This window comes from Gastrolobium bilobum, unplaced genomic scaffold (genome assembly GCF_033153095.1).
Source record: "Gastrolobium bilobum isolate Gb01-03AN ecotype WA unplaced genomic scaffold, APGP_CSIRO_Gbil_v1 utg10809, whole genome shotgun sequence".
NCBI lineage: Eukaryota > Viridiplantae > Streptophyta > Magnoliopsida > Fabales > Fabaceae > Gastrolobium > Gastrolobium bilobum.
In genome coordinates, this window is record NW_026897030.1 from 9,406 (window position 1) to 22,712 (window position 13,307).

At 31.9% G+C, this 13,307-nt stretch overlaps 1 protein-coding gene across 1 annotated transcript; it reads right to left on the bottom strand.

Annotated features, from left to right (window-relative positions):
* Window positions 1-1,601: 1,601 nt before the first annotated feature.
* LOC133303541 (UDP-glycosyltransferase 86A2-like) lies at window positions 1,602-5,509 on the bottom strand. The gene is made up of 2 exons (XM_061503459.1): window positions 4,961-5,509; window positions 1,602-2,605 (listed from the first exon to the last, which is right to left on the bottom strand). The coding sequence occupies exons 1-2, from the start codon at window positions 5,502-5,504 to the stop codon at window positions 1,707-1,709; spliced, it is 1,443 nt and encodes a 480-aa protein (XP_061359443.1). The 5' UTR covers window positions 5,505-5,509; the 3' UTR covers window positions 1,602-1,706.
* Between the last annotated feature and the right edge of the window lie 7,798 nt (window positions 5,510-13,307).

Here is a 13,307-nt window from a genome sequence, read left to right on the forward strand (position 1 = left end):
ACAGATTGTGAATCTGCTGTGTTTGGACTTTGAGCTGTGGACTCTTGGCTTTGGGTGTTAGCTTGCAAGGTAAGCTTTCATGTCCTCGGTTTAGCCATGTTGTGGTTCCACCATGTCCCATGGGGGTATGGTTATATGCATGCTGTGTTACATGCTTTGAATATTTGAAATGCTGTTGAGCTTTATGTGTAATGGCTTTTAATATGCATGTGTTGTTCCATCTTGACGGTAAGCCTGAGTGTGTGGCGTCATACAAGACGGTGATCCGGGGTGGATGCAAGTAGCATCTTGCACTATGTGAGGGTAATAGACGTATTCCTGCACTTCTCTGGCCAGTAGAATAATATTGACACACATGACATGATTATCTGCTGCATTGCACTATTTTTGGAAATGATATTGTTAAACTGCTTTTGAACTTATATTGCACATGTAAGTGAGCTTGGGGTGGAAGATCCTTGAGGACTCACTGTTTTACTGAGGTTTCTTGTTTAGAGATCTCACCCCACGTTTGGGGAATGCCTATTTCAGGTTCAGGTAGTATGGGGACTGATGCCTCAGGCGGTAGGAGGCCGGAGCTTAGCTGATTATGTTATTACTGCTTTATGCTAGCATGACTGTGTTAGATGCTGTTTATGTTTTCCGCATTGAGATTCTGCTTTTTATGTTGAGACTGATGTTGGGCTTTGTTGCCTTATTTGGGAGAGCATGAGATGTTGTCCATGTCACTGTATTGTTAGTACTTTATTTGGAGTTGTATAAACTGTTAGATGGTCCGGTCTACGTTGTTGTAGTTCCGTGACTAGAGACCCATATTTATATTAATTATGTTATGAGGTATTTCAGTTAGCTGTTTTATTGCAATTACATACAAGCAATGTTTTATTAATTGATTAATAAGCAAGTTGGTAATGATAATGACTTCATAATTGAAAAGAAAAAAGATATTCCGCACTTTTAATTAAGCGCAGCTTAATACGATAGTATGATAACATTACCGGATATATACCGGATAAAATAAAGAAGTAAGTATATAATAATTGACATTGATTGAATATAATTTACGGGAGAGGTTATATTTATTACCTTTTTATTATTATTAGTTACTACTAAAGCTTAACTGTTGATTTACGTCAATCTAATGGTTATAATTTATTGGGTCACACTTATTAATTAATTATTAATTATAATAAATTATAACCGTTAAATTGACAAAAATTAACGGTTAAAATCTGGTAGTAATAAATAGTAAGAAAAAAAGGTAATAAGTATAACCTCTCCCTTATTATAATTGATAGCATATTTATCTAACGGATCTAAAAGATCTAATTTTTTATCTATATGATTATGAATCATTAGATACAAGTGAATCAAGTCAATCTTACCCTTATTTTGAAATCACTATAAATTTAAAAATATTAATATGATTTTTTTAATTTCCTTTTTTATTTCTTATTTGGCAAAAAAAATCGAGTCAATTAAAAAAAAAGAAAAATCACTAGTAAAATTATTAGTACTAATAATAAATTAGTATTTTTAAATTTTTGAGAATTCAAAAGACTACGCCAAACAATTGAGAATCATTTAAGATTCATATTTTATTTGATTTAATAAATATAATAGGGCCTGTGTTGCCCAGATATGGTCGCTTATTTACTCTTTATTTACAAACATACAAACAAAAACAAAAACAAAAATAACATAAACTACTTTCTAGAAACAAGATCCTGAATGAAGCATTCCATGTTTTTCTCAGAAGATCCATTAGGGCTCAATGCGTTTTCCAATTTCATCTTGATCCCCCTTATCGCAGCCTTCAATTGTTCCCCTAATTTTCCATCCATCATCAAACGGCTGATATTTTCCAAGACCTCTTCTTTAGTGATCACTGTCTGATCACTCAAATTAATCCCAACCCTCCAATCATCCACAAGTAATTTCCGATTAGTGAACTGGTCCGTCAACAGAGGAAAACACACAAACGGAACCTCATACCAAATCCCTTCTAAAATAGAGTTCCATCCACAATGAGTCAAGAACCCTTTAATCGCAGGGTGAGTCAACACCTGAGTCTGACAACACCAAGGTATCACAATCCCACGGTCAGAAATTTCCTCCCTAAATCCACTGGGCAATGGATCAACATCATCAGAACTCACAACATCGGGCCGAAGCACCCAAACAAAACTCACTTTACTAAGCAAAAGCCCATTTGCAATTTCCACAAGGTCCCTTTTAGTGATGTGGGCATAGCTACCGAAAGATGCGTACAAGACCGAGCCATGAGGCTTGGAATCCAGCCAATGGGTGCAATCTGACTCGGACCACAAGCTCGTGGCCACGGTCCCCTTATTGAACCCATATGGGAAAAGGGGTCCAATAGCATAGAATGGTTTTTGGACTTGGAGTGCAGCTATGACTTGGGGCTCAAGCTCTTGCACTGTGTTGCATAGCACAAAATTTGCACCTCTAACGTCGTTGAAGGCTTTGGATATTATTTGGTGACACACTGTGGTTGTATCCGTTTGTTGAAGATATGAAGTTGTGTCCTTTGGATCAATTGCTTTCACTCCAGGTATGTAATCAATGGGGTCTTTCCTGTTATCTGGATAGAAAAAAAAGAAAAATGTTATTAGGATGACATCATATTATGACTCTTAATTTTATCTATCTGTCTATGTATATATGTAATGGGTAAAACAAGATTTATGTTACTGAAAAACTTAAACATTTTCTGTTGACACATAAAATTGATGGACTCACATGTTTTTTTTCTTAAAAAGAAAAAGAAAAAGAAAGCACAAAGTTCAATCTATCAGCAGGACATGTTTTTGGTTTTCCTGTAACAGGTGCATATTTTCTTATGTCGTAGGATAGTAGGAGAAAAAAAAGTAGAGATAAGTTAAATGTGGGTCCCATATTTTAAATTAAAAAAGAAAAGAAAAATTAATTGGCACGAAAAACGAATTTGTGTAAGAAAAAGTTCTTATCTCATGTAGAAGATGATAATGATTTCTCATAAAGAAATTTATTCACTTTAATTATGTTAAACTTAGAATTATGTTAACTCTAACGATTAGCTGTCTTTTGTCGATAAGAAACGCATATCAAACGCAAGTGTAAATTATATAATGTGAATACTACACTGATGTGACTTTTGACATAAAAAAAAGATTGAAAAGACTGATCAATTCTACAGGGTTTTTGGAAAATTGGAATCATTCAACATGTCAATTTTTTATGATACTTCGAAATTTTGTACATAACCATTGCGTATACGAAGTTATCAACAAAGTTGTGCCGCAAGAAGAGAATCAAATTGTAGGAAATAAGCTGATAAAGAGGATGGTGGTGGAATCATTTTCACTTTAATTTTTTTTCTTCTTTGTAATTTCGATATACATTTTTTAAATATTATTTTAAGACTATATTTTTTATTAAATATTATCCACTGAATGATATAAAAAATTATTATTTAATCTCTAACTTTTATTATTTAATTTATTATTTTTTCAAAAATAACAACTTTTATTTATATATAAATATATATATATATATATATATATATATATTTATATATATATATATATAGGGATAAGTTATAGTTACAACTTTTTTTTTACAACTTCTTACAACCATATATCATAACCGTTGATTTCTGTCAATCAACGGTTATAATTTTCGTAAATTAAATTCATTAATTAATTATTAATTCATAATAAATGACAACTGTTAATTGACAGAAATCAACGGTTATGATATATGGTTATAAGAGATTGTAAAAATAAAAAGTTGTAAGTATAACCTTCCTTATATATATATATATATATATATATGTGTGTTTTTATCATCTAAATCATTGATGAGTGGGGCTCACAAAGAAACAAGTAACCATTTTCGCTTTATTTTGTTTGTTGTCTTTATTTGGTAAATTATAGTTGTGTGATGTTGACCGGTTTAGCTAGCTTGACTAAAAAAATTTAAGCTTCGATTTTATTTTATTTTTGGGACACGAATATTTTTTTAGTTTGGTCCGGTTAGGCTTTTTAATTGATATTTGTATTTCGAACAAGTGTAAAATATTTCTGACTTGTTCAACTTTCGATTTGAGTTATACAGTCATGCTTTCGATATTAAAATAATATACATAAATAACTACTAACCAAGATTAATATAATTACTAAGAGATAAATGGATTTTTTTTTGGTGAAATAGGTAATTGGAATTTTTATCGTTCATAAATAGTTTATTTCTAGTAGGAACTGAAAATTCTTCTTTTCTTGTACACATGATATTTATGAGTAAATTATTAGTTAATGCATAAATACTGTGGATTCTGTTGTAACACAAGATTTTAGGGTTATGAGTTATGACATTAGTACGTAGGTTGCAAGGGAAATAACAGTTGAGGTGATAAATGTAAGTTTTACATGAAGTTCTACAATTAATTTTATATTATATTTCTTGACACATCTCGCCAACTAAAAGATTTTTTTGTACTTGAAGTGTGAATGTCTATTTCACACTAGGCTATATTAATTTCATTAGAATGTTGAGATCTCATGGTCAGAGTGATCCTAATACCATGAAAAGTAAACATCTCACCAAACAACTTAAGATTTTACATAAAAGCTTATTAATAATTTTATATTATATTTCTTTAACCATTCAGGCGTAGGAGATGGATTATAACTCATGGATGGCAATTCATGTGTTATAAATAGCATGCATGTATATTAATATATTATATGAATTTTATTTCTCTTATGTCTCCTAAGAGAGATTTTATTTCTTACTCTCACTTTGATTGTTGTGTTCTATTTTCTTCTCTCTTTTTAAAAAAAAAATAAAGTAGGTCTCACCATTTGTTGTGAGAGTAGGATAGAAGATTTATCTTATGTCACATAAGACAAATAAAACTCATATTATATATATAAATGCAAGAGATGTTTTGAATTACCATGACAAGCGTAATGGCCGTTCTTTCTGAGAAGATCCATGTGATAGTAAAGAGTAAAAACCAAAGCAGGTTCTGTCCAAAACGATACGTACGGAAGGCCAAACTTCATGGCTATAGCAGATGGCCAAACAAAGAAGGTGTCAGCAATCAAACAAGTAACGGGTGGAACCGAATGCTTCACAATATTTGTCACAAGCTCTTCCACATGAACCGACATGTCATGCAACAAAGATTCCATAAACTCGTCATGGTTGAGGGTCCTGTCGTATTCCACCGGAAGGCCGTCGGACACCGTCGTGTAGCGGATGTCAAGATCGGAGTCCTTGACGGCGGCGAAGATGTCATCGTTGTTGTTGTTGTTGGTGGTGGTGGTGGATAGGGAAGCTTTGGAAGTGTGGTGGTGGATGGAGTGTGTATTGACGAAGGTTATGGTGAAGCCTCGTGATGCGAGGTTTATGGCCAAATCCACCGCAGGGATAACGTGACCTTGCAGTGGATAAGCAAAGAGTATGGCGTGAGGTTTTTGGTGCTTTGCCATGGACATGGTATTTCTAGCTATTGTGGAAGATGCCCTCATGGTTTATATTATGATCACATTATATAAAACAAAATCTTAATCATTCTGTTGAGATATATAATCCCACATTGATTGGATGAGCAATTAATATGGCCTTTATAAGACTTTGAGCACTCTCACCTCTTGAGCTAGCTTTTGGAGTGGTGTATCTCAAGGTTGTTTACATGGTATCAGAGCACAAATTCAATCATCACCGTCCCCCACTTTAAAGTGGAATTAAAATAAAAAAAAGCACAAAAAGGTAGACAAAAAATTGGGCCTATGCAATTCCACGCTTCTAGCCCAAAGGACTCTTGCGTGAGAGGGCGTGTTGAGATATATAGTCTCACATTGATTGTATGGGCAACTAATGTGACCGTTATAAGGCCTTAGGCACTCTCATCTTTTGAGCTAGCTTTTGGGGTGGTGTATCTCAAGGTTCTTTACACATTCATTAACATATTGACCACATTTTTATTTGTAAAACATAAAAAATAAAATAAAATTAGTGTTTCTGATGTCACAGAAAATCATTTTATCTTCAATGTGTCTATATTTTTTTTTCTCTTCTTTTCATATGATGTCACATGGACCTACGTATTTTTATATATTTGTATAGAAGATAAAATTATCATTTTAATTGCTAATTATTGATTGACATATTTTCCACCTCTATAGAAGAATTTAGAAGACTTGAGAAACGAAAAAATGTCATGTTCATGTACATAACCGTGTGGCTTAGCTACCCCTGCATTAATAATAGGTGTCATGTTTGTAGAAGATGAGTAGAATAGCTATCCTTGTATTGACTCGGTTAAGCGGTGAAAAAGCTAGCGATGGATGAAAGCAAACAAAACGATGCTGAAGCTATATAAATAGCGGGTTTAAGTTTTATTATGTTGCTGCAATGTAAAACATTTTTGCAGCACACACAATCAAAGGTGGGATCTACAGTTAATTAAAAAAATGAAAAAAAAAAATAGAGTGATGTGATATTTTTTTTTGTGTGCTGCAAAATTTTTTTATTTGCTGTCACGTAACAAAACTTTAAACCATAAATAACTGTTATATATTATGTGTTTGTATGAGTAAATAAAAAGAAGAAAAGAAAGAGTGTGTGAAAGGGAAAAGTGCCGTAGCACTTTAAAGAGAGAGAGAAACTTTTAAAAAAGTGAGTTTAAGAAAGAAAAAAATACTGAAAAACTTGTAAGGATATTTTAATAAATTTTATTTACGAAAATTTTAATTGTTGATTGACGAAAATTAATAATTAAAATATTGATTATAAGAGATTGTAAACGAAAATATGTTGTAAATATAACCTTCTCATTTTATATTTTATAAGGGTTTTATAAGAGTTATGTTGTAGGAAAAGTGATGATGTAATGTTATAGAGATTCGTTTTGTGTGCTGTAATTTTCTTTTTTTCTTTTTCCTTCAGAAGTATGGACCCCACAAAATGTTATGTGTGTAAAAAAATTTGTTGTGTCATGTTAAATGACAAATGTAAACCTTATTTTATAAAGGGGAAAATATTCATTTATACTGTGTATTTCCAGAAATACATAATATAATTTGTAAGAATTTATAAAAAAAATTTATAAATATAATTCTCTTTTTTATAAAGTTGTTGTTTCGTTTTTTTTTTTTTTGTGTGCGCTTTGTTTATTATATTTCCAACAAAATAATGCCATGTAAGGATGTAACGCATAGTTTACTAATAACATTGACACATCACAGCTAGGCATTGTTTTTCCCGGCCGTCAATACCTTTACCTACTACTAGGACCAGTAATTAAGATTTTAGTGGCTATGACTGTTTTTATTTCACATCAGCGGACTTTACTGAATGTACCTGGACTATGAAGTCAATGAAAAATGGTATCTGTGGACTGACTCATTTTCAGGATATATAATATGCGTTCAGAAAATGACATGTTCATTATCAGCTAAATAAGTGATGTAACATAATCGTATCGTAAGATATTAATTAATGGGGATTGTTTTTCTCATTTAACACGAGAGAGCAACAATCTCTTACACACATATAGAAAAAAGAGGAGAGAAAATAAAATTAAAAGAGAAAATTTAAATTGGATCTCACATTTAATTTGTATCTAGTGTATGAAATAATTATTTTAAGTAAAATGAGATAATTATTTCTCTTAATTAATTCTATTTATACAATAAAAACATAAAATTATTAAATTTACGAATACGATAAGTGGATTCTAATCAATGGAATAAGAATTGGACAGTGAGACCATCAAGCATGCGGATCAACAATTATTTAAAATTTGGTAGGGAGAGATTTAGTGTAATTTAATCCTGCCCAACTCTAATGGGAAAAAAAACTGGTCTGTGAGAATTCCGAAAGAAAATTATGTTACAGATGTATTAGAATTTACTTATATATAAGGATATATGAATAAGTAATTTCTCTTATTTTTATCATAAATATTATATACGGATTTAATATTATTTATATTATAAAAAATAATTTTATCTCGTATACATATATAAAAGTGTATGGGGCCATGTGGATTCATATGAAAAGAATAGTGAGATAGAAAAATAAAGGCCCAATAAATTTTTGTGTGTATGTTGAAGATAAATTTATCTCTTATAACATAAGAAACATTACTCACATAATATATTCAACATAAATGTGGTGAATCACTAAGATGTTGAAGAATTATTCCATCAAGCCACCTAACAGGAAATAAATCTGGTTTAATTTCTCTATTTTTATTATTGTAAATTTCAAATATGGAATGCTCTTACTTTATATATATATATATATATATAGAAATATTTCTCAAGCTGCTTGAGAAATATTTATATATATAGAAATATCTCTGTCTATATATATATAGAGTGAGAGAAATATTTCTCAAGCTGCTTGAGATATATTTATCTCCGGTTATCCTAAAACTATGTCATTTTATTTATTTATTTTCTTATATTAATTTATTCACCTTTGAATAGTTATAATTACCATTTTTCTCTCTTCCTTTATTATCATTGATCCATCTTTGTACGATTATGATTTAGTGGTCGAAGATAAAGTTATCTCAAGCAGCTTGAGAAATGATAAGCTCATATATATATATATATATATATATATATATATATATATATATATACATATATGGGTAAAGTGTGTGTCATTTTAAAGGATGTAAGATTGTGTGATTTTAAGAGAGAGAAAGAGATAGATAAAGGAGGAGAGAGAGTTGACAAAAAATAAAGGTGTGGGTCCCACATCTTTGTGAGAGTGAAATGATATAAGTTGTGTCATTTAAAAGGATAAACATTTTCCCTGTATATATATATATATAGGGGCAGGATATTCTTACACCGGTGTAAGAGTTAAAAGTCTTACACTCAATCTTGACCATTGATCCACTTGTATCCAATGGTTCACATTACTAAAAAAATTAGAGCCCTTAGATATAAGTGGGATCAACAAATAAGATTGAGAGTGTAACTTACACTGGTGTAAAATGATCCTGACCCATATATATATATATATATATATATATATATATATATATATATATGGATAGGATCAACTTACATCGGTGTAAGAATAATAAATCTTACACCAAATCTTAACCATTGATTTGCGTGCATCTAACGGTTGAGATTTATTGAGAATTAAAAATTAATTAACGAGTGAGACCTAATAAATCTTAACCATTAGATGCAGAAAATCAACGGTTAAGATTTGGTGTAAGACTAATTATTCTTACACCGGTGTAAGATGATCCTGCCCATATATATATATATATATATATATATATATATATATATATATATATATATATATATATGAATAAATATTTCTACAACCACTTTAGATAAGGTTATCTACACCTATCCCCAAAAACTACGGCGTTTTGATTAATGAAGGGTGTTTCTGTAATTTCAGGTGAATTATGAAGGGTATTTTCGTAATTTTGTTTATTTATTTTTATCATATTCTTTTTACTCAAACAAAGGGATTTAATTTTTTCCCCTTTAGATGCTTTATGAATTAGAATTGTCAAGTGGACCATTTGGACTGAAATTTGGTGTAAGAGCTAGACCGGTCTTTCAAATCAAATGGATCAATTCTTTGTATCAATTTAGGGCTGGACCAGGGGTGGCTTCTGCCCATTGAGATATTGAATAATGAAGGATATTCCTAAAGATTACTTTATTTTGAAATAGAATGCATCAACTTTTAATTTGAATGAAAAAGTATACATGAAAGAAGAATTCAGGGTATGTTTTTATGTTAGATTCAAGAGTTCTTTCATGGTACTCAAAGAAGCTTTAATTATTACTTTGTCAACGATAGAAACTGAGTTCATTGCTGTAATTTCATATGCGTGTCAAGCTATTTGGTTGAGTAAGACTCTTGAAGAACTTCACTTCAAGCAAGAAGGAGCATCTTCAATTTATTGTGACAATAATTCTGCAATTAAATTGTCAAAGAATCCAATTTTACATGGGAGAAGCAAGCAATAGATGTGAAGTATCATTTCTTAAGGGATCTTGCAAAAGATGGTATAATTGATCTTATTTTTAGCAGAAGTGAAGATCAAGTTACTGATTTATTTTATTATACGGGCTAAAACAAGCTCCTCGTGCTTGGTATAGTCGTATTAAGGCTTATTTTATGAGGGAAGGTTTTATAAAATGTCCATATGAGTATGCTCTTTTTATAAAAAAAAAAAAATTAAAGAGAAAAGTTACTTATTGTTTGCTTATACGTGGATAATCTTATTTTTACTAGAAATGATAGTGTCGTGTTTGACAAATTTAAGAAGTTTGTTGCGACTTCGGCAAGTGCACCGGTCGTAAAAGTAATAAAAGTGTACTGAGTACGAGATCGTTCCCACAGGAATTGATTTTCAAGCACTAATTCGCTAACAACGATTTAATTGGACAACCAAGATTGAGATTAAGAGAATTTAAATTAAAAACAAACAATAACATGTAAATTCAGAATTAAAAAAAAAACAATTAAAGAGATGATTTGTTTTGACAATCAAGAATACGTGTAGTTAGGATTTCGAATTTCCCCAATTTCCTCTTTATGCTATGAATTAAATAGTCAAGAGTCTACTCTTAATATAATGTCAATCAATTCTTTCTAAGTTAATTAAGGCTCAATTCTTTGTTACCCTAATTCTTTGTGATCTTAAAAGAATCCTAGTTCCCCAGTTGTTCATCAAGAAAACATGCATTAAAATTAAAAATTCAAAGATTGCACAACTGCCCTATGTCTATCCCTAGATCACAAGGATTATGATGAATTTATCAAATCAAGGTTCATGCACCAACATCCCTATTGTCATACAATTCTCCTAAATCAATCTATAAGGAGAAAACTCATAGAAAGCATTAAAAATAGATAAATTCATTCAACTATAGAAACAGAAGAATTCGGAGACAATTTAATTCATAGAACAAAGATTCAATTGGGTTTCATCTTCCCCTAACTACATAAAAAATATAGCCTAGCATATTGAAATTAATAACAATGGAAAACAAATAAGAATCCTCAAACTCCATTGACGACAGCTTGTTGAATCTTCAGAGTTCCCAGCGTCTTTGTGAGTTCCACCCTATAAGAACCTGCTCCGCCAAATTAGGAATTTAAATAATTTAATTATGCGTTTAGGAAATAACTCCATAATTGACTTTGGATAAATATAGAAAGATTAGAATAATTACCGAGAAGGTTAAATAATGCTTAAATTGCTTTTCTGATGAAAAGTGCAGATATTGGTTCTGCTTCACGGTATAAATGCGTACCGGTGAAGTATTCCAAAAAATTATAAAAAAATATAAATATTCCTAGAAAAATATCTAGGTCAAGGATATCAATTTTGGGGTAAAAATAATGAGTACTGATGTCAGAACTAATACCGGCTACATATAAAGCGCGTACCGGTGAAGTGTCTCGAAAAATTAGCGTAAAAATATGATAATTCCTAGAAAAATAACTAGTAAAACTATTAGAACTAATACTGTTAGTTTAAGTGGGTACAATTATAAATAAGGAAGAGGGCACAAAACCCTTGACTTTCTAACACTCAGATTGCCACTCTTCCAAAACTCTTCATGGCTGCTGTAAGAACCCACACCGTTAATTAAGGTATTTAATTAATTAATTATGTGAAAATAGGAAATGATTCCATAATTGACCCTAATAATTATTAAGAGGCTTTAGTGATTATGGTAAGTGATTAAGAATGCTGAAAGTCGCTTTTCGGAAGAAAAGTGCAGATACCAGTTCTGCTAGTCAGTATAAATGCGTACCGAAAAAGTATCTCGGAAAATTAATGTAAGTGCATGATAATTACGAGAATAATATGTAGGACTTGTAAAACGAGTTTCAAGTCCAAATAATGAGAACTGGTGCTAGAAATCAGTGCTGGCTTTGAAAAGCATGTACCAGAAAGGTGCTCAGAAAAATATAATAAAAATATGTTAATTCTTGGAAAAATGTGTAGTTTCATATTCCAAAGTTTGGGATTAAAATTCTAAGCGTAGCAATTAAAGCTAATACTGCATGTTTAAGTGTGAGTTGGCTATTTATACACTTACTAAGGGCACATTGCCCTAGATACCAGATTTTCCTTCGTGAGAGAGGCTGACCAGCTGCTTGAGCACTGTTCCATTGGTCTCCTTCACCTTCTCTTGAGCCAAGTTGGGACCTTTGGCATTGATCCTTCTCTTTTCTTCTTGTAAACCCTTGGTCGGGGTGAGGGTGAGCTTTGTGAGGGTTGTGACCAGCTTTTTTCTGAGTTTGGAGGCTGTCTTGGAGTATCTTGAGGGCTGTCTTGTTGACTAGAGTGTTGAGGGGCTTTGTTCTTGCCTTGTCATTGCTCCAAGGAGCAATCTTTATAAAGAAAAGAGTCATCTTGTGATACATTTTCGTGCATCATCTTTGAGTCATACTTGAGGGGCTGTGTTGAGCTCCAAGAGCATCTTCATCCTCTGTTTTTGAGTCATCTTGGAAGCTTGATGCATGTTAAGGCTAAAAGATGATAACTTGTTGTTGGGTAATGCTTAATGCACCTAGAAATGCATGTTTAAGTGTTTAAAATCGGTAAAAACCCAATCTTTGAAGGATATCTTCACGAAATGCAGTTGCTGCATTCTGTCGTGAAATATCCGGATATCTGCCCGTGGAATATCCGGATATTGGATATCCGGATATGATATCCGGATATGTGATATCCGGATATGGGGTTTGAGATATTTGGATATTGGATATCCGGATATGGACAGTGAGATATCTGGATATTGCATATCCGGATATGGCCCCGAGGAATATCCAGATATTCTGGGATTTCGTAGAACAGTAGCTGTGTTGTGTGTACAGTAGGCTATTGGGGGTTTGTGGACCCTAGATTGATGAAGTTAAACTTCTGTAATTAGTGGACTAAGCCAGAATCATGTGATTAAGGGCTTGTGGCTTTGTTAGAAGCTTTAAGACATAAAACGTAATGAAAAAGCGTTGTCTTTAATTTGTATGCATGTGGTACATGTTTATTGATTTATATTTGGTCCATATCAGATTGTGATCTGCTGTGATTGGACTTTGAGCTTGTGGCATTGGATAGCTAGCTTAGAGGTAAGCTTTCGTGTCCTCGGTTTAGCCATGTTGTGGTTCCATCATGTCCCATGGGGATATGGTATATGCATGTTGTGTTACATGCTTTTGATGTTTTGGAAATGCTATTGAGCTATTGTATGTTAGTGCCTTGTTGATATGCATGGAGGTGTTCC